This window comes from Giraffa tippelskirchi, chromosome 12 (assembly GCF_054371585.1).
Source record: "Giraffa tippelskirchi isolate mGirTip1 chromosome 12, T2T-mGirTip1v1.2.pri, whole genome shotgun sequence".
Taxonomy (NCBI): Eukaryota; Metazoa; Chordata; class Mammalia; order Artiodactyla; family Giraffidae; genus Giraffa; species Giraffa tippelskirchi.
In genome coordinates this window covers 40,275,469-40,297,733 of record NC_137286.1, presented here as the reverse complement: position 1 = coordinate 40,297,733, position 22,265 = coordinate 40,275,469, and the positions used below count along the sequence as shown (strand labels likewise).

Here is a 22,265-nt window from a genome sequence, read left to right as displayed (position 1 = left end):
ATGCACTTAGAAGATGAAACTCACCCTATGTGCACCTAAGGGTCAGAATTGGTTTTGTGCGAGAAAGAATTTTCTAGCCATCAGGTCTGTTAAACAGCAGAGTAGCACAGCTGTCCTGGGGAGGGGGTCAGAGGCTCTCTATCGCTGGATGATAACCAGGTGGCTGGAGATGGGGGGTGACTTGGAGAGGAGATGAGCTAGCAGAGCAGAGGGACTCGCTTAATTCCTCGGAAAGCTGCGGGCTGAGTCAGCGGTGAGGATGGTGTTTCTGCTCAGAGGTGAATTCAAGCCAGAGAGCAAGCCGCTGAGCCACAAGCAGCAGAGGGCTAAAATCGGCCCTTCCTGCCCCCCACCCCCAAGCCTTCTCCTCTTTCTCAGGAATTTATCCTTCCTGCTCCTACAGGTAGGACCCAGGCCTAAGCCCCCAGCCCTAGAGGGATGGGCATCTTTGAAAAGGTTGTGAGGACAGACCCACAGTCTCCCTGGGCACAAGCGATCTAGAAGCCCTTGTTTCTGTCTAGTCTAAGCGATGTAGCAATCCCTTCAGATCATTTTTACGAGCAACTCTGGGTCTGTGGATTTGGGTTTTCACACTGAGGGTTCCCAGCCTCCCAGGGCCAGAATATCCTGATGACTTCCAGAGGTGAGTTTGTTTATGGAGGCCTGACAGCTTGGTCAGACTCGGGCAGGTTTCTCCAACTGTGTTTGAGAGCATGAGCTCAGGACTGTGCGGACCAGATTGTAGGGGATCCCTCCTGTATAGGCCGGGGTTGAGGTCCCAGCATAGAGTAAGTACACAGTTTAAATATAGAGCTGGTCAGAATGGGCTGCCCCTAAAATACCTTAAATGGAAAGATGCACGGAGCTGCTCCATGAGAACACGACTCAAGGCGATGACATTAATCAATTACAAACAGAAAGATACAGAAATACCAGACGTCCTTGGCACATGGTGTCCTGAAGGCACGTTGCCAAGACTGGCGTGACCAGGCCCTTCCTTGGGGGAACATGTCTGGATGAGGGGAGTCCAGCTCTGGAGATGGGAACAGCTGAAATGTGGCCTCTCCCCATGGACAGACCCCCTTTTCTGCTTTGTTTTCCTTCCTCTGCCCTTCCTTCTTTATGTTTACCATGGAAAGAGAGGGTCCTGGCCCAAAGTAGTTGCCGCTGTTGTTTAGTTGCTCAGTCATGTCCAACTCTTTGCAGCCCCATGGACTGTAGCCCGCCAGCCTCCTCTGCCCATAGGATTTCTCAGGCAAGAATACTGGAGTGTGTTGCCATTCCCTCCTCCAGGGGATCTTCCCCTCCCAGGGATCAAACCCATGTTTCCTGCATTGGCAGGTGGATTCTTAACCACTGAGCCACCAGGGAAGACCCCCTGAAGTAGAGATACCAGTAAAAGCATAAAAATCAGGCTTGAAGAATGAGCAAGTCTAGATTCGGGGACAGGCCCAAGATGGATCAGCTCAGCCATCATAGGCCTGTGTTTTCCACACCCTGCTCAGGCGTCTGTGGCAAAGGAGAACGGCATCTTGTGTCCCCCTGCGGAACCCATGGCAGAATTTCTGAGTCACTAGTTCTCCCACAGCTCCTTCTACCTCCAGCTCCAAGCCTTTTGCCTCTTACTCCATCTTTCCCTGCCTCCTGGGTACCAGGGCTTTCTTGAGGTCCTCTGGCGGTTCACAGGCTTGCCCTCCCCGTGGGTCCTGCCCTCTCTCCTAGGGCGCTTGAAACATCACATTGCAGTTACTCTTCCATTTCACTATCACCTTCCATTCTGTGTCTTGCCTCTCCCTTGTTTCCCAAACCCAGCACACTATCCATCAAAAGGCTTACTCACAGAGAGGAAACTCATCTGGGTCTTAATCTAATTAAATTGTTATAGCAACTAAGACTAAGGGGATAATGACTAATGGCTGTACTCTCCCGAGGGACATGCTATTGATATTGGCACTCTCCAACAATATTCACCATATTTATCCGATGACTCTTGATAGGATGGAAACATTTGGGGAAATGTCTGTACAGAACATCCCCCAAACCTCAAGTCAGCAACCAGACATCCACCCATCCATCTAATAATTCATCCAGCAATCATTTATTCATGTGTACTGGTGGCTCAACAGTAAAGAATCTGCCTGGCAATGCAGGAGATGTGCGTTCCATCCCTGGGTCAGGAAGATCCCATGGAGAAGGGAATGGCTCCAGTATTCTTGCCTGGAGAATCCCATGGACAGAGGAGCCTGGTGGCCTATATAGTCCATGGGGTCATAAAGAGCTGGACACAACTGAGCACAGATGCATGCATACTGTATCCGTAAATGCTTTCTTAGTGAATGAATTAATGAATCAATCATGTTGTGTTATAGGGGCAGTTTTGGGAGGTGGAGTAGGAATGAGGAATGATTTACCCAGAAAATCTCTTACTGTCCACCTTGGAGGGTGCAAACAACATGGCGGCACGACATGGCCATCAGCCTGACAGCTGACTCCCTTCTCTCCACAGGAATTTTCCTATCCGAGGCATTCAGTTCTATGACGGCCCCATCAACATCCAGAACTGCACTTTCCGCAAGTTCGCAGCCCTGGAGGGCCGGCACACCAGCGCCCTGGCCTTCCGTCTGAACAACGCCTGGCAGAGCTGCCCCCACAACAACGTCACCAACATCGCCTTTGAGGATGTCCCGGTGAGTGGGCCTCCCCCCAACCCGGGGTGGGCTCCCAGCAAACCCAGACTTGGCCAGTGATTCACGAGTCCCCGGGGGCCTGGAGTCTGAGCCGTTGCCACCACCACAGGGGTTGAACATCCTCCTCCAAGCAGGTCAGGCCACGTCTCAAGTCTGTCTGCAGCCAAACTGGAAAAGTACAAGCGGAGGTTGCCCCACAGGTCAAGTCTGGGTGAATGCCCGCCTGCCCTCAGCCTGCTCAAAACCCACCCAAGCCTTGGCAGGAACTTTCCGCTGCCCTCAGAGTTCTGAGGCTCTGTTCCTCCAAGGCTCTTGGGTTCAACCTCTGGAGTCTGGTGACTAGGCCACTTCAGTTGGCACAATTAACCTAAAAAAAAACAACAGCAGTTTCCGAAGGAATCTTTGCAGAAGAAGCTCTGTTTAATCTCTCCTGGAGACTGAAACATAAACAGGGCCCTCCTGGCCCTAGACGGCAGCAAATTAGGAGCCGGGGTGAGGTGGTCAGGATGGAGGGCTGCCCCTGTGACGGGGAGGTCCAGGGCTGTGGGTACATTTTCTCTGGGTTACAGCATTCCCAGACCTCCCCCTCCCCTTCCCCCTGCTCCTGCCCTTTGCCTGTCTGCCCAGTTCCTGGCAGCTGAGGGAAAAGATGTGAAACTCAAGTTACTTAATTTCTTTACTCAGGCCATTGGAGGCCTGAAAGAGGTCAGTCATGGAACTCTCCACGGGCTCATGTTGAAAGACTGCCTTCCTACAACACAGTGTACACTCACACACACACACCCACACACACTCACATACACATGCTCGCTCACACATATCCACCTGACATGTGTGTGTGTTTCTTATTTATACATAATACTTCCTCATGCAAACACTCACTACCACCTCAACCGCATTTCCTCTCTGTCTCTGTCACACACACACTCCTCTGCGCACCTCCCCGCCCCCTGCAGTCTCTGAGCCACGTGTCATAGTACTCTCTGAGGTTGCACACAGCAGCCAGCTCTCAGTGAGTAGAGGCCAAAACCGCGTGCTGGGCCTGAGGGCCGAAGCACAGCAGATGTTTGGTGGTCTTTCTGGCTCCATCTGAAGGGTCAGCCATGTGGTTTCCTGCACTGCCCTGGAGCCTCTCTGCTTTGGCTGATTCGTAGCATCAGCAGAAATCGGGAACTTCACCCTGGCCCGCCAATGGCCACTACCCACCACCCTCCACCTTCTGGTCCAGCCTCACTTTCCTGGGTTCTGTTCAGATTACTTCCAGAGTTTTCTTCGGGGAGCCTGGGCCCTGGTTCAACCAGCTGGACATGGATGGGGATAAGACATCGGTGTTCCACGATGTGGATGGCTCTGTGTCCGAGTACCCCGGCTCCTACCTCACCAAGGATGACAACTGGCTGGTCCGGCACCCAGACTGCATCAACGTTCCGGATTGGAGAGGCGCCATCTGCAGTGGGCGCTATGCACAGGTGGGTGGGGATGCGGGGTGCGCCTCCTCGGGGTCACTGTCATCTACTCGTGGGACAAGCATTGAGCCAGGCCAGAAAGAGACATAGGCTTCTTCTTTTTGAAAAAATCATTTTATTTACTTATTTATTTTTGGTTGTGGTGGGTCTTTGTTGCTGTGCACGGGCTTTTCTCTAGTTGAGGTGAGCAGGGGCTACTCTCTAGCTGCGGTGCACAGGCTTCTCACTGTGGTGGCTTCTCTTGTTGCAGAGACGGGCTCTAGAGTGCAGGCTTCAGTAGTTGCGGCGCATGGGCTTAGTTCTTGTGGGATATTCCCAGACCAGGGATCAAACCCATGTCCCCTGCATTGGCAGGCAGATTCTTTACCACTGAGCCACCAGGAAAGCCCTATAGGCTTCTTCTTCATTAAAAAAAAATTTATTAGAGTATAGTTACTTTACAATGTCTTAGTTTCTGCTGTATAGCAGAGTGAATCAGCTATATGTATACGTATATCCTGTCTTTTTTAGATTTCCTTCCCATTTAGGTCACTACAGAGCATCAAATAGAGCTCCCTGTGCTTACAGTAGGTTCTCATTAGTCATCTGTTTTATACATAGTCATGTGTATATGTCAATCCCACTCTCCCAATTCATCACCCAAAAATCTACAAACAATAAATGCTGAAGAGGGTGTGGAGAAAAGGGAACCCTCTTACCCTGTTGGTGGGAATGTAAATTGGTATAGCCATTACAGAGAACAGTATGGAGGTTCCTCAAAAAACTAAAATAGAACTATTGTATGACCCAGCAGTCCCACTCCTGGGCATATAAGTGGAGAAAACCATAATTCAAAAAGATACATGCACCCCAATGTTCATTACAGCACTGTTCACAACAGCCAGGACATGGAGGCAACCTAAGTGTCCATCAACAGAGGAATGGATAAAGAAGATGTGGTACATATACACAATAAAATAATACTCAGTCATAAAAGGGAATGAAATTGTGCCATTCTTTATTCTTCTTTCTTTTTATTTTTTCTCCCCACCCAATAGGATTTTCAAAAAGCCCAAGTGATAACACTTTGTAAGCAGAGGTCAGGCTCTTGCACTTACTGTGTGACCTTGGGCAAGTTACCTAAACTCCTGAAGCCTCCGTTTTCTTATATGTAAAATCAGGATGAGAGTTGAACTCTCTTAGTGAACATGTAAGTGTCTCACCAGTCCTCTCCACCAGAAATACAATACAGGCACATGAGCTCAAATGTTCCAGGAGTTACGTTAAAAAGGAAAATAAACAGGTAAAATCTATTTTAATAATAGATTCTATTTAGCTCAATATATTCAAAATGCTATCATCTCAACATGTAATCCGCATAAAAAATCATTAACGAGGCATTTTACGTTCATTTTTTTTTCCTATCCCAAGTCCTCAAAATTCTCTGCATATTTTATGCCTGTAGCCCATTCAGTTTGCATTCAAATTTTCTACAGTTAAAGCCAAAGCTAGTCCTACCAAAACAATAAAGCTGTATTTCAGGGAAAACTCTCTTACACCACTTTTGAAATTTAAATTAATTAAAATGAAATTTAAAATTGGGGCCTCAGCCACACTGCCCACATTTCCAGTGCCCAGTGGCCACGTGGGCAGCAGGCAAGGAAAGTGCCCGGAATGTGAAAATATTGGTGACTATATTGATGTTATATGGAGGAATAACCAGGATTGGATGAGCAGAAGGAGCGAGTCTCCAAGGAGACAAAGAGCTGTAAGATGAGGAGGGTGGTGAGCCTGGGGGCCCCAGTGGGGGTAGGAACACGTGGGAATGAGGAAGTCCTCCCCACCACCCCACAGGCAGGCAGTTATCACCACTGTGGACATCAGCAGCCAGAGTGGGCGTTAGAAGAGAGCTAAAGGGGGACTTCCTAGAGGTCCGGTGGTGAACACTTTGCACTCTCACTGCCGAGGGCCCGGGTTTGTTCCCTGGTTGGGGAACTAAAATCAAAAAAGAAAGAAAAGAAAAGTGCTAAAGGTGGTAAGGTGGTTTGACATCTGGGGAGAGACAGAGCAGGGAGCTAGGGAAAGGGCCACGGGGGGGGGGGGGGCGAGGTGGGCCCCTGGGGGCAGGGCTGTTCTGGGAATAGGTTCCAGCAGAGGCAGGAGGGGCTGGCATTAGCAGGAGAAGGGCACAGAGGAAGAAGGGGCCAGGATCAGGGAGCTCCAGAGTGTTTCTTTCCACAGTAGAAGGGGAGGTGATGCACTGAAGGGGTAGAGAGTGGGCCTGAGCCAGGGGGTCTGCAGAGAGCAATCAGGTTGGAAAGAGTTGCCGCAGAGACTGGGAAATGCTGACAGAGGCATGTGGAAGGAGTGCCAGGTCATGCTACAAACCCAGTGGAGACGGCTGATGGAGCCTGGAGGGGCACCCCTCTCCCCACTGTGAGACTTCCTCAGGCCTGCCCCAGCATCCTGCAGGGAAGGCGGACCCGTGGAATGGTCCAGGCCGAGGGGCTGCTGTCTGTGTGGGCAGGACAAAGGGTCTGACGCTCCAGGAGTGAGTGGGTGACATGATGATCCAGGACAGCTCAGAAGGGAAGTGTGGTTGGAAGGGAGCTGATGGATGGGAGTCATGACCTGCATAATTAAAGGGTGACCAGACCCTTACGCCTTGCAGCCGCACTCTGAAAGTGAGAGCATCCCTGATTCAAGGCCGAGACATCCCGTGTGGAGGGAGCCTTGATCTTGAGCTTCCTTCCCACCCTTTCTTCCCGATACGTTGCTTATCTTCTGTGGAAAAGGGCTGACCGAGCTTGGAGGTTATCGGAATTGGCTACTGGTTAATTATTATTAATAATCTCCTTCCCGGAGAGGGTGGGATGAATTGAGAGAGTAGCGTTGAAACATATACACTACCATATGTAAAAGAGATAGCCAGTGGGAATTTGCTGTTTCACGCAGGGAGCTCAATCCGGTACATTGAGACTACCTAGAGGGGAGGGGTGGGGTGGGACATGGGAGAGGGAGGTTCAAGAGGGAGGGGACATATGTATACCTATACCTATATATACATATACATACCGTATGTGTCAATATGTCATACATATTGATGTATGACAGAAACCATCACAATATCATAAAGCAATTTTCCTCCAATTAAAAACATAAAAGGATGGGAAAAGAACATGTAAACACAAAAAATGATAATGATAATATCCTTCCTCCACTTTACAGCTTACCACAGGCTTTAAGATGCAATACCTTTAAACGCTTAGACTCATGACAACTCCATGTTAGGGCAGGGTTGAAGTTCCTCTTCCCATTTTACATGTGATACATGCAGAAAGGAAGAGAACTCCTTCTTTCCAAAGGCACAACGTTATTGAATCTTGATGTGATGTTTTCTTTTGGCCACAGCCACAGGGATGTCACCTGGTGAATATGGGACAGATCCTAAAACAGGACACGGTGCTTTATTTTATTTATTTCTTGGCTGTACTGGATCTTTGTTGCAGCATGCAGTCTTTCTCTAGTTGTGGTGTACAGGGGCTTCTCTAGTTGCAGAGCACAGGCTCTAGAGCATGAAGGTTGGGTAGCTGTGGGGTGTTGTGCCATGTGGGGTTTTATTTCCCCAGTAGCGGATCAGACCTGTATCACCTGCATTGGAAGGTAGATTCTTAGCCACTGGGCCACCAGGGGAGTCCTGGACGCAGTGTTTATTTTTTAATGGATTTTTGAAATTGAAGTATATAGTTGATTTGGGGGCTTCTCAGGTGGCTCAGGGAGAAGGAAATGGCAACTCACCAGTATTCTTGCCTGGGAAATCCCATGGACAGGGGAGCCTGGCGGGCTACAGTCCATGGGGTCACAAAAGAGTCGGACACAACTTAGCAACTAAACAACAACATAGTTGATTTACAAGGTTGTGCCAATCTCTGCTGTAAAGTGACTCAGTTATACTCATATAGACTTTCTTTTCAGATTCTCTTTTCCTTTATGGTTTGTCACAGGCTATTGAATCTAGTTTTCTGGGCTATACATTGAGACCCTCTTGTTTATCCATCCTAAATGTCATAGTTTGCCTCTACCAACCCCAGACTCCCAATCCATCCTCCTCTCTCCTCCCTCTGCCTTTGGCAGCCACAGGTCTGTTCTCATCAGGACATGGTGTTTTAAACCAACGGTGGCTCAAAGCAGTCAGGCTCTTCTGCCCCTTGGACTCGGTGGCTAACAGTCTTGCTTGCATGTTTGCCTCTGAAATGAGACACCATTGGTCACCCGATGTGTGCCGATAGGCACAGGGACCAGACACTCAAGCCAGACCCCGAGGATGAGAGGGAGAAGTCGGCCACACGCCAGGCTCTTTCTCAAATGCAGACAGGACAGTAGCTGGTTACAGGGGAGTTGCTTCTGCAGCAGAAGTGTGAAAATCCTCTCTCCCCTCCCCTCATTCCTGATCCCCCTGACTTTCCCCCCCAGTTTGCTCTCTGACAATTAAGCAGACACCCTCCACGTTCCCACTGGTCTCTCCTCAACAGAGTACTTTTTTGAAGATGAACAGAGAGCACTGGCTAGCTTGCACAGAACGGCTAGGGCTGCATTCACCAGCAGAAAGAGATGCCCCCTTATTTGGCCTCCTCTCATTCAAGCTTTCTAAAAAGGACTCTGTGAAGAGCAAGTGCTTGTGAAAGTGTACTCTGTGCTCAGAGGTTAACCAGACGCTCCCGGGATGACCCCTCGTAATTGCCCCGTTGTGTGTTTCTTTTTTGGGCTCTAAAAGATGTACATTCAGGCCTACAAGACCAGTAATCTGCGGATGAAGATCATCAAGAATGACTTCCCCAACCACCCTCTCTACCTGGAGGGGGCCCTGACCAGGAGCACGCACTACCAGCAGTACCAGCCAGTCATCACCCTACAGAAGGGCTACACCATCCACTGGGACCAGACTGCCCCCTCTGAGCTCACCATCTGGCTCATCAACTTCAACAAGTGAGTGGGGGGCCTCATAGAAGCAAGGTGACCTGGGGACAGCTGCCCTGCCCCGCTCAAAGCTGTGGTGATAACAGGGCCTTGTTGCAAAGTCCTGGGCTTACTGCTCACAGAATCCCAGGCTAGCCCACATCACTCCTGCACAAGGATGCACCTAGAGGGCTTGACATCACCCACTGGTTAAGAGGTAGAAGACCCGGCTGAGGCCTTGTTCCGGGCGTGGATGACCTCGCACAGGGTGTCTGACCCTCGGAGCCTCAGTTCTTTCTTCATCTAGGAGATGAGCCTACCTAGTGTTACTTTGCAGAGTTGTAGTGAGGATGGAGTGTGAGAGTGTATGGCAAGCGTTTCACCCAGAACCTGGCTTTACGAAGTGCTTCATGTATGGCAAAAATCCCTGGCATTCCCATTTTACAGAGAAAGACGAGACTCTGCGTGGTGAAGGGGTGAAGCTGAGGGCATCTGGAGAGGGCTTCATTTATTTGTTTATGTCACGTATCTTCTGTGCATGAACATCATTAACTTGGCACAGTATTCTCGTGAGAAAATATTTATCAGATGCAGAAAAAAAGACCCAGAGAGCTGAGATGAGCCCCACAATCAGGCTGAACCAGGAAGGGGCTGAATCCAGATCTTACAGACCCTGGTTTTTTGACTCCAGCCCTGCTGAAGTGAAAAAGTGAAAGTGTTAGTCGCTGAGTCATGTCCAACTCTTTGCAACCCACTGGACTATGGCCCCCCAGGCTCCTCTGTCCATGGAATTCTCCAGGCAAGAATACTGGAGTGGGTGGCCATTTCCCTCTCCAGGGGATCTTCTTGACCCAGTGATTGAACCCAGGTCTCCTGCATTGCAGGCAGATTCTTTACCATCTGAGCCATTAGGGAAGCTCCTAGCCCTGTTGAAAGAAGGTCTTTTTATTTTTCCTAGCCAATGTTCCACATGAAACACACAGTGCAGACCCCGGGGACACCCCACCGACCCACTGCCATCATCCATTCCAGTCATCATTTCTCCCTCTGTCCTTGAACACTGTGTGACCCAATCATGACCAACAGCAAGTGTTCTTTCAAAACTCCCCACTGAAAAGTAGACTTGCTATTCGGGGGAGAATGCTTGGGTCTTTGTCCAGTGTACGCCAAAGAGGCCCCGTGGCTGGGACATCCTTACTTGTCACCTGATGACTGTCCTTCCGGTTCTAGGGGCGACTGGATCCGAGTGGGACTCTGCTACCCCCGGGGCACCACCTTCTCCATCCTCTCGGACGTCCACAATCGCCTGCTGAAGCAGACATCCAAGACGGGCATCTTCGTGAAGACCTCGCAGATGGACAAACTGGAGCAGAGCCACCCTGGCCGCAGCCACTACTACTGGGACGAGGACTCGGGGTGAGGAGCCCTCTCGAGTTGTCCCCCAGCCTTTCCAGTAATCCAAGACCCACCGTGCAGTGGGTAACCTAATACCCTTTTCCAGGCACTTCTGATTTCAGGTGGTTTGTACCATCCACCAGTGACATTGTTTTTAAAGCTGTTTTTAAAGCTTTGGGAGGAAAATAAGCACGCTCTTAATATACACATGGATTGTAGGGAATCCACCTATTTTAGGAGAAACAACATGAAAGCAGTGAATCTTAGAACTGAGAAAATGTGGCACATGACCTCAACTCCTTGCACCCCAATCGGAGCAGATGATATCATCCTTGATCCAGAAATAAGCAGAGAAGGCATAGGGTGAATGGTAACGACTTGTTCAGAGAACCTAGCACGAATTCGGCATGGCTGGTTTTGAGCACATACCTCTCTGTACCCCCACGTCCTCCCCTTTTTGCTGAACTGCACTAGGTCCTATTCAGTAGGGACATCATGGGGACAGAGTCTCTGTTCCTGGAGACAGGGAGCTAGGAGGTCACCTTCTCTAGAGAGAGAGAGTTTTACTCTGACATCTTAAGAATGCTGACATGTCTGCAGAGCGATGAGCCTGTTGTTAGTCAGCTCTCCAGGAACGAAGGGTAAAGGATTGTGTCATGGCCATTTTTTCCATTCTTTTTTAAAAATTTTTAAAAAATATTTTGATTTATTTATTTGGCCGCACTGGGTCTTAGTTGAGGCTCGTGGCATCTTTAGTTGAGACATGTGAACTCTTAGTTGCACCATGTGGGATCTAGTTCTCTGACCAGAAGGGATCGAACCCAGGCCCCCTGCACTGGGAGCCAAGAGTCTTAGTCACTGGACCATCAGGGAAATTGCTGTACTTTTTTTTTCCATTCTTGATCTGAAATCAATGGTAAGGAAATAGAAGATGCTTAGAAATATCTATAAAGATAGGGCTGGCTTTATCAATTTGATTAAAGGGAAATTCAGATTTGAAAGCCAGAAGTGTAAGTAAAAATGTTGGGGTCCGGAGAGGCGGCATAGAGCAGCCTTTCCCCATGTCAGTTCTAAACCAGCAGTGGGGCAGACAGGACAACAGGTGAAGAGGGACCTGCCTCACTGATGGCGGAGCTACTGGGGAGCAGGGCTTCCCAGTCCTGGGCGCCTCTCTCCAGCCCTGGGCTACTTATTTCACGAGAGCGGCCATGCCATTACCCTGAAACCAGCGTTGTGATTCATAAGGAGCCCTGAACGAGCTGTCACGCAATGCTGGAGCCGGTTTTCTATAAGCTTTGAAAGGGCAACTAATTTTTTTTTTTGTTCATTCTTACCTGAAAACTCTTCATTTGACCATATGATTTTTGAAAAACAAAATAGCGCACCAAGATAAAAGATGAAACAAGAGTTCAAATAACTCAGCTATGAAGCTCCTCGTCCAGTGGAGGAGAAAAGCTTGCCTAGGGAAACCTGGCAATGACAGTAGACTCATCTGATGTCCCATGGGAAAGCCTGTTTTTCAAGAAGTCAGCATACTCTCTTTGATATTCCGATGCCTATGCCAAAATATTAAAGGAAAGCATCCCATGTTCATATGACTGTGGTATTTGTGAATAAAACTCATTCCTTTTTGATACCCACGGAGATTATAGCATGGTCTTTAGGGTTTAGGACCTGGGTAATGTTCATACCTGCAGTAATACATGAAGATAACAAATGCCATAGGAAATAACTTCCAAGTGATGTGTAGATAGTAAGGAACAACTTCCCTGATGGCTGAGTGGTTAAGAATCTGCCTACCAATGCAAGAGACTTGGGTTCAATCCCTGGGTCAGGAAGATCACCTGGAGAAGGAAATGGCAACCCACTCCAGTATTCTTGCCTTAGAAATCCCATGGACAGAGGAGACTGGAGGGCTACAGTCCTTGGAGCTGCAAAGAGTCAGACACGACTTAGCGACTAAACAACAACAACAGGGTACACGGGGAGCAGACCTGAGCCTCCCCCCATCCCACCCCACTGGCTGACCTATATACCCACACCCAGTAGTCAAATGAGTCACTCTACTTTCCCCGGGAAGACGTCAGTGAGGGGACAGGATGGGCCCAGGAGTGTTTAGAAAAATCCCTCCATATGAAAACTAGAGAAGGAATTAAATATTCCTCATACAACAGCAGAAACTATTATGATTTAAAAAATGTAAATAAGGTGAAGTCTTCATCGCACCATCTATGCATAATATCTTCTTTTAGGATCACGAGAATTGCTTTGATCCAGAGGTGTGAATTTTTCAAATGTAAACTGCCACTCAACAAGTTGAACCTTTTTTGATTAAAAAATTTTTTAATTTATGATTTTCCCCTTAGAGCAGATTCTGCTGCTTAATTTACCCTTTTTATTGGTTGCTTAGCTCATCATTATACCTATTGATTATCACACTGGGCTTTAAGTCAGTGACAGCCTCAGGGATGAGGTGGGTTGTAGGATGCTTGTTTCCTGTGTAGAAAGCCAAACTCTTAGGCTTTTTGAATTCTTAAGGCCGTTTTCCATGATTTTTCTGCCTGACAAACGTGTTACTCTTTCTTAAGTTCTGAGCACCTGCCTTCAATGGCTGCCTTCTATTCTGCTATGGCCTAGGACACCTGATAACCAGCTTGTTATAACTGGGGAAGCGTCGAGTTAGGAAGCCAGAGAGCATTCTCACCAGGCACAGGGTGGGGATAAAATGCCAGCTCTGCCCCTTTTGTGCTGTGTGGTCCTGGCAAGTCGCTTCACTTTTCTGAGCCATTGAGATGTGAGAAATGGGGATGATAACAGTGCTTGCCGGACTAGATTGTCTGAGGGTTAAATGAGATAATATGTCCGTTGATGGCATAGGCCTAGCATAGCATAGAGTAGGTGCTCGGAAAATGAAAATTGTATTTGCTTTTTCCTCAATATACTTTTTTTTTCATTTCTCCAACCACGTACAACCTTGTAGGGGTGGGGGGGGTGGTCCTCCTCCATTCTGTGGGGCCCACTGGGTCTAGTACTGTGGCCAGCACAGAATGCGGAGGCAGAGGGAGGAAGAAAGCGGGGGGAGGAGGAAGATGCGGATACCAAAGGGAACCGCCCGCTCTGCTCCTGTGTGCAGGCTGCTTTTCCTGAAGCTGAAAGCTCAGAACGAGAGAGAGAAGTTTGCCTTCTGTTCTGTGAAGGGCTGTGAGAGGATAAAGATTAAAGCTCTGATCCCAAAGAACGCAGGTATCAGCGACTGCGTGGCCACGGCCTACCCCAAGTTCATGGAGAAGGCCATCGTGGACGTGCCCATGCCCAAGAAGCTCTTCGGTTCTCTGCTGGTGAGTGGCCGATGGCCAGCCGAGCCCCAACCCCCTCAGGGTCCTCTCCAGACCTCTGCTCCCCTCCTCAAACCCTTTCCCATGGCTGAGGGGTTACAGGGAAGTGAGGGGGCCGACCAGCCCTTGGGCCAGATGCTGGACCCCCAAACCTGACACCCGCCCTGGGTTTTTGTTTTTTCTCCAGAAGACAAAGGACCACTTCCTGGAGGTGAAGATGGAGAGTGCCAAGCAGCGCTTCTTCCACCTGCTGAACGACCTGGCGTACATCCAAGTAAGCCACCGTCCCCCTGCCCGGGGCGTCTCTGCTCACGGAGACCTGGTGTCAGTGCCTAAGCTGTGGTCGCCAGTGACTGCCAACCAGGTGGCTGAAGACAACAGAACCTTATCCCCGCGCAGTTCACAAGCTGGATGCCCAACACCATGGGGCTGGCAGGGTTGTCTTCTGCAGGTGCTGAGGGCGAGTCCTTCCCTGGCCTCCTCCAGCTTCTGTGGCCACCAGCAGCCCTGGACGCCCCCCTTCCCAGCTCACAGCTGCGTTCCCCCAGCCTCCGCCCCGTCCTCTTGTGGTCTTCACCCCCATTGACTGAGTTTCAGACCACCCTCTTCCTCGTCCTTATAAGGACATCCGCCTTTGGATTTAGGGCCCATCTGAAATCCAGGATGACCTCATCTTGAGATCATTGACTTAATTACATCTGCAAAGCCTCTTGCTCCAAATACGGTCACTCCCAAAGGTTGTAATAAACGTGTCTTTTGAGGGGGAGGCCATCCCAGGTGGCTCAGTGGTAAAGAACCTGCCTGCCAATGCAGGAGACGCAAGTTCGATCCCTGGGTTAGGAAGATCCCCTGGAGGAGGAAATGACAGCCCACTCCAGTATTCCCACTCTTGCCTGGGAAATCCCATGGACAGAGGAGCCTGGTGGGCTACAGTCCATGGGGTCGTGAAGAGTCAGACATGACTGAGCGACTGAGCATGCACACAAACACACACACATCCTTCAGCCACTGCGCAGGGCTGCAGACTGAAGTGGGTTTTATGCTTTGAACAGCTGCATTGGCACCCTCTGCCTTCAGAGCCTACATGGGACCCATGTGGGCAGGAGAGCTTCAGGGCTCTGATGCCTTTGGGATGCTCCCCCAACCCCCCCTCCATGTCATACTCTGTGTTGCCTGTTGTCTGCAGGTGGACGGGAAGAAGTACCCCAGCTTGGAAGATGGCATCCAAGTGGTGGTGATTGACGGGAAGCATGGGCAGGTGCTGAACCACACTGGCTTCAGGAACGCCATCCTGCAGGGCATCCCCTGGCAGCTCTTCAATTACGTGGCAACCATCCCCGACAAGTGAGTCTGGCCGAGGCCCCCTCCCTGTCCCTGGGGCCTGCATCACAGTCCAGGCTGAGGAAGCTTAGGGAGCCTCCACACACTGCCCATGGTTTCCCGGGTAGCTCATTGGTAAAGAATCTGCCTGCCAATGCAGGGGACATGGATTCATTCCCTGGGTCAGGAAGATCCCCTGGAGAAGAAAAAGGCAATCCAATCCAGTATTCTTTCCTGGAGAATTCCATGGAAAGAGGAGCCTGGCGGGCTACAGTCCATGGGGTTGCAAACAGATACAACTGAATGACTAAACAATAACAACAGTGGTCTGCGCATCCATGATGGGAGCTGGCCAGGAAGCCTCCCTTCCTGGAGCCTCTGAGATGGGAGCCCGGGGCCACTGTGAATGTAGGTCAGGCCGAGTCTACCAGCTACACGTGGGAAGCCTGCCCCGGCCCTCCACCCCCACCCGGCACACTCTCCCAGCGTGAGCTCATCCCCGCCCGCACTCTTGCTGCAATCCAAATGTTGGTGGCTGCCAAGCCTCTCCAGCCCCCGTCTCCCTCCTAAATGCCAGATATCTTTATCCAACGGCCACTTGGACTCCGCCACCCAAATGTCCCCTATGGAACTGAATTCTCATCTTTTTTTTTTTATTATTATTTTTTAATCCCCTAAGCCAGCCACCCCTCTTTGCCACATTTTGGTGAAATCGTCATCTCCCATCCAGGCAACTAGCTACACCAGAGTCCAAGCATCACATTTGGTTCTGGTCTTTCTTTGGTTTCAACATCACCACACTCAGTAACCACACCTGTTGACTCCGCCTGCATCGTGGCTCCCCTGCTCATTATCCCATGACATCCTCTCCATCGCCTCCAAACTATCTGCCACCCACACTGTCAGCACAGTGACCCAACAGACTCCCTCGCCCAGCTTCCTCCACTTGACTCCACACACCATACTGGAGGGGAGGGGGTTGAGCTTCTTAAGCACAGGTGTCCCCTGTCCCCTTTCCTAGGAATAATTTCCCTGCCACCTTCCAAATCTAGCTCACAAATCACCTGTTTGGTGAGGTCTATTCTGATCCAACCAAAAGCTTCTACCCATCCCTGCCCCCACAGAGGACCAGTGGGTGTATCTGCTCCCTCATCTAGGGTCTGGATTTTTATTTTTTAAAGCCTTTTATTTTATATTAGCGAATAGCCAATTAAGTATTGTGATAGTTTCAGATGGACAGCCAAGGGACTGCTGGTAAGTCGCTTCAGTCGTGTCCGACTCTGTGCGACCCCATAGACGGCAGCCCACCAGGCTCCGCCATCCCTAGGATTCTCCAGGCAAGAATACTGGAGTGGGTTGCCATTTCCTTCTCCAGTGCATGAAAGGGAAAAGTGAAAGTGAAGTCGCTCAGTCGTGTCCGACTCTTAGCGACCCCATGGACTATAGCCTACCAGGCTCCTCCGTCCATGGGATTTTCCAGGCAAGAGTACTGGAGTGGGGTGCCATTGCCTTCTCCGCCAAGGGACTGAGCCACACATATACATGTATCCATTCTCCCCAAAACTCCCCTCCCATCTGAGCTGCCACATAACTTTGAGCAGAGCTCCATGTGCTGTACAGTAGGTCTTGGCTGGTTATCCATTTTAAGTACAGCAGTACAGGGATCATATCCAACTCGAATTTTCATTTCTGATATAATGGAGAATTCACTCGAAAGCCAAAACCTGGACTAGCAGGCAGTCTAAGTGCTTCATGTGGTACCTGTCATCCAGGAGGTGCTTGGAAAATATTTACTGATGAAAACAAATGTGCTTCCCAGATGCTATATGAAGGCCTGACTTGAACTGGACACTGTGTGAGATTCCAAAGACAGGGGTGGTGCTTGACCACCTTTGGTCATGAGCTTCTTCAGCATCATGGTTTCACGTGCATATTCATACAGAAGCAAGAGATTAACCGATTTGGGGAAACAGAGGATCATCTAGATATTTGTAGTTTTTGTGCCTTTGGGGGCTAGAGGACTTTTCCTGGAAATGAAATAGGATGCAGAAGCCTAGAATAAGAAACTGAAATGCAGGAACTTCCCTGGTGGTCCAGTGGTTAAGAATCTGCCTTGCGATACAAGGGATGAGGGTTCTATCCCTGATCAGGAACTGAGGTGCTGCAGAGCAACTAAGCTCGAGTGGGCTGCAACTACTGAGCCCAAGCAAATTAAAAAACAAAAAAGTAAGAAACCGAAATGCAGAGCTGCTCTGTTGAAAACCAGGGGTGAAAGGCGTCGGGCCTCCCCATCCAGGGCTCCTCTCAGCCCGTGCTGCAGCCCCAGTGCACCTTGCTGGGGACAGCCCTCGCCAAGTACCTGCTATGAAGCATGCCCTTGGTTGGCACCGGGTACCCAGGCAAGAACCAGGTACCCCCCAGACCTCAGGGAGAGCAGCAGGGCTTGAAGGAATAAGGCAAGGCAGGTCCTGGCCCACTGTCCCCGCAGGTCCCAGCCAGGTGGCCCCACCTTCCCACCCCACCACAGGGCCGCCCCAGCCCCAGGGCCCCAGGGAAAGGAGGAGGCAACTGCTTCCACCAGAACCTTCCAGGATGGCTTCCAGGGGCTGCCTCTGTCAGCACCCCTTCGGAATCTCGTGTTGACAGGTGTGGGGGCTCAGTGGGCATGAGAAGCTCAGGCCAGGCAGAGAGGGGCCCCTGAAGAGTGCAGGCTGCTTCCGGTGCTGCCAGGAGGCCGGGGCACATGAGAAGCTCCGTCCGTCTCCCTGCCCACTCCCAGAGGCCATGCTCTTCATTTGAGTCCAGCCCAGCAAGGAAGCTTAACTGAGCCAAAGGGGTGTTAGCTTCGTTTCTGAATGGGAGCGACGGGGACAGTCTCCTGGGAACAGAGCCCGAATTCAGAATCTAGAGTCAAGGGTGTTGGCAATGCACCGCCCCCCTCCTCCCCGGCCCCTCTGTGATCCAGAGGAGCCAGGGGCGGCCCAGCTCCCCTCCTCTCTGCTCTTCCCACACATGAGCTCTTTACATTTTGACAGCTCTCTTTCTGCTCCCTGTGGGACGCGTATGGGGGTAACAATGGCTTCCAGAGTCCTATACAGTTTTTCCATGTCTGGACTGTGGTCTGTGGTTACAGGATTCCTCTGAGGAAAACTAGAAGCCCCAGTGGGCCTCTGCCCCTGTTTCTGTTCCTGGGGGAGGTGTGCATTTCCCGCTGTCTGGCCCAGCAGGCTGCGTGGACCCCTACAATGGCCGTTCTCCAGGTGCACTTTGGCCTGATCGCACCCAGGCCAGGGGACTAGAGACCTCAGCTCCTCAGCAAGGCTTTTGCAAGTCGAGACCTTCAGGCTGGGCAGCCCCAGGCCTGCTCCTCCTCCCACCCCAGGCATGGCTCCCCTTTGGCAGGTCATCCTAGCTATTGGCTTGGCCAAAGAATTCATTCAGGTTTTTCCATTCTTTTTGTTCAACCCAGTGCTTAGTAACCACGTGCCTCCATCTCCCCATTTGTAGCATGAAACAGTCACACTGTCCTGCCTGAGTGGAGATAGTGGGGCATGAACTTGAGGGGTTAACCCTCCCCTGAGCACAGGGTGACTCAACACTCTGCTTCCTCCATTACCACATTTCCATCTGGTCCTACACAGTCCCTGCACCTTCAGGTTAAGAGATGCACACTGAAGTCATTTGTGTGCCTGGCTCTGGCATGGGAGCTGGTCCCCGATGGTGGGCTCTGTATGCCAGCTCTGTCCTCTTTGGGGACAGCCATGGAGCAGCAGTGAGCTGAGAGCAGGCTCAGAGAGAAGGTCACGGGCACCAGCTGCAGCCAGACGTGTGGGAGGATGTTCAGGATGTTGGCCATCACATGGAAAGAGCCAGTCAGCTCGGCACACAATCCTGCTCTCCCCCGGTCCCTGGCAGGGCTCTGGGCACTGCTGACTCAAGTCCCACCAGCCACCATGCAGCATCCCTTCCCGGGAACTCCTTACCCCACTTTGTTGTCCAGTCATCTCATTTGTCCTTTCTGGTTCAGTTCCATAGTTCTCATGGCATCAAAGGGAAGATACATCTCCAGAGGCCCGTGGACCAGAGTGCTGGAAAAACTCGGGGCAGACAAGGGACTCAAACTGAGAGGTAAGGACAAAAAGGCACTGACACTGAGTCTGGATGCCCGGGCCTCCTGCTGAGGCCAGACCACTTCCCCCCAAACCTGGTGTGACTTCAGAATCTTCAACACAACCTGCGGTCCACAGTTGTGCAGGGCAAGAGGCTACCTGGCCACCGTCCCTGCCCTGCAGTAATGGCATTCTAACATGTGATCAGATACCCAAAGGAAATTGACAGAATCACTTACCCATCGACTCAGCAAGTGGCCCTTTTTATCCACAAAAGTATCAGCAGAAAGGGCTTCCCTGGTGGCTCAGTATAAAGAACCCGCCTGCCAATGCAGGAGACATGAGTTCCACCCCTGGGTTGGGAAGATCCCCTGGAGGAGGAAATGGAAACCCACTGCAGTATTCTTGCCTATAAAATTCCATGGACTGAGGAGCCTGGTGAGATACGGTCCATGGGGTCGAAGAAAATCAGACACGACTTAACGAATGAAAAACAACAATCCACAGAAAAGGGGCTCAGTCTGACCCTCCTGTCTCAGTTCCTGCTACCTGGATTGGCCAGAGTCACTACCTCTGCCCCAGCTTTCCTGCCAATGGCCAGCATTTGTACAGTCCTTTGTAGCTGGCAAAGCTCTCATTTGAGAATATACATGGCTTGTCCAAGGTCACACAGCTCTTCTGCCATAAAGCCTGGCACAGACTCCTCAGGGAGGAAGCCAACCAGAACAAAAATGTCAGCATTTCATCACCATCATCACAGACTGCGTGATGAGAGTCCTTGGGGAGGCTGAGAGAGGAGGCCAAGCAACCTTCCTGATAATAATGTCCACTGTATTGGGTTGGCCAAAATGTTCATTTGGGTTTTCCAAACGATGTTATAGAACATCATATTTGTTTCTGGATTTGGTTTTTTTTAAAACAGAAAAACATGAATGAACTTTTTGGCCAGCCCAATAGTTATCATAAACGCACAGCCTTGTGCCTTGCTGAACATCCTATATAGATCTGGTATTCATTAATAACCTGTATGACAGGTACTGTGATTTCCATTTAAGGTAGAGCCACTTGAGAATTAGTCATTTAAGATTAGAATTTGGATCCTAATCTTCTAACTCAAAGCCAGCCGTCCTCAGCGGCCAGGGCATCCTGATTGCAAAACACATCGAAGCTAGCAACCCATCATATGGGAAGCTTATCACAGGCCTCTCACAGAGGAAATTCAGGAACAACGAAAGTCCTTCCAATGAGCCAAAAGAGAAAACAAGGAAAAGAGAAGCATCTTCCCCAGTCCAGGACTGAAAGCATCTAGGGGGCCTGTGTGCCTTAAATTAGGACCCTGGGACTTCCCCAGTGGTCTAGTGGTTAAGAATCTGCCTTCCAAAACTGGGGGCACAGGTTTGATCCCTGGTCAGGGAACAAAGATCCCACATGCTAGATGACTGAGTCCCCAAAAAAATCAATTAATTAAGACCCTGTTGCCAAAAACTGATGAACATAAAGGTGATGTTGTTCAGTCAAGGGACACTTTCCCAGGGGTGATGCATGTGTATGGCCTACCAGGCGAGGCCATTGCCCCGTGTCAACGTGGATCCCCACATCCCTCGGACGGGGCCAGGCTCTGAGCTGTGGGACAGAGGGCCCCGCATGGGGCTTGGGATTCTAGAGCTCTGGCTGGGCCACACCATCTGCTCAGGGCCCCTAGGCAAATTTCTCCGCTGCTCAGAACTTCCTTCTAAAGCCACGGGATATTGGAGCTGGGGCAGAGATCTTGTAGTTGAATGCCATTACTTGACAGATGGGGACACAGGGCTTCAGAGAGGAGCAGGCACTTGCTGCCAATTGTAGGGTCAGCTTGATGGCGACTGGTTTCTTGGGGGGTCCCCTGCATAGAGCAGAGCCAGCACTCCACACAGGTGGCTGGAGGCTCAGGTGAGACCCTGTGTGCCCCATACGGACCAACGCCAGACACCATTGGTAACAGGGCACAAAGCTCTTCCCAGGCAGACACAGTCCAGTGCAGCTGGAGGAGGGGGTGTCTGGAGGGGGCCAGGGAATGGCAATGGGGAACCCCCAAAGTCAGTGGGTACATGGCCATTCTCTCGTGAAGTTTCTGCTTATGCAACTTTACTGCTTTGCAGAGAAAATGGTATTCGTTGGCTTCAAAGGCAGCTTCCGGCCCACCTGGGTGACCCTGGACACTGAGGACCACCACGCCAAAATCTTCCAAGTGGTGCCCATCCCGGTGGTGAGGAAGAAGAAGCTGTGAGGACTGCCACCACCCCATGTACCCCCACAGTGGACTCTGACACTGGAGTCTGGGCGGCAGCCCGGGGCAGCGAGGCCGGCTCCCATAGCCCCGGTCTGGCAGCTGCCCAGGAAGGCCACGTGTCAGCCCTGATGGGCCAGGGGGAGAGTTCCAAGCCCCCTGGGGCTGCCGCCTGCCCCCCTCAAATGTCTACCTGCAGCCCTGGGGCCACGTGGGCTGATGCTGCAAACCTTCTCCTCCTTGCAGCCTCCCGGGGGTCTCTCTATCTGTGCCTCTGTGGTGGGGGCTGTGGGGACCACAGGGAGCCCTGGGCTCTACTGGCAAAAACAGTCCCCTTTGGCAGGAGTTCTGCTCCAGCTGGGAGGGATCCTGAGGGTGGGGGGCTCACAGATCTCCATGCTCTCCAGCACAATGTTAGGGCGGGAGGTGCAGGAAGAATCCTCATTCCTGTAAGCGGGACCCGACCTCCACGGGGTTCAGAGCTCGGGTGTAGGCAGAGTGCACTGAGATGGAAGCAGCTGCCCTCGGGGAGGACGAGCCTGCCTCCGGAGGAGGCCAGCCTCTCAGGAGACTTGGTGCCAAGACGGGGAGTCGGACTAGGTGACTTTTAAAGGCCCTTTCCGTTCTGAGAGCCCAGAAGTCTGTGGCTTCTCATGTTGTGCCTGGAGTCCAGTGATAGGCGAGAACATTCTTCTCAGCCAACATCCATGACGCTGGGCACTCCAGGCAGACAGGATGGAGGCGTGAGAAGC

The 22,265-nt window shown here is 51.0% G+C and overlaps 1 protein-coding gene across 1 annotated transcript in view; it reads left to right on the top strand.

Moving 5' to 3' along the window:
* The window catches only part of CEMIP (cell migration inducing hyaluronidase 1), a 160,893-nt gene extending 139,130 nt beyond the window's left edge, over positions 1-21,763 (top strand). Inside the window, exons 21-29 of the mRNA XM_081546724.1 lie at positions 2,507-2,687; positions 3,941-4,156; positions 8,907-9,118; positions 10,319-10,504; positions 13,617-13,821; positions 14,006-14,092; positions 15,005-15,162; positions 19,166-19,266; positions 21,386-21,763. Of these exons, the coding sequence (XP_081402850.1) occupies positions 2,507-2,687; positions 3,941-4,156; positions 8,907-9,118; positions 10,319-10,504; positions 13,617-13,821; positions 14,006-14,092; positions 15,005-15,162; positions 19,166-19,266; positions 21,386-21,513 (1,474 nt within the window). The 3' untranslated portion in view covers positions 21,514-21,763. The remainder of the gene's footprint in view (positions 1-2,506; positions 2,688-3,940; positions 4,157-8,906; positions 9,119-10,318; positions 10,505-13,616; positions 13,822-14,005; positions 14,093-15,004; positions 15,163-19,165; positions 19,267-21,385) is intronic.
* The last annotated feature ends 502 nt before the right edge of the window (positions 21,764-22,265 follow it).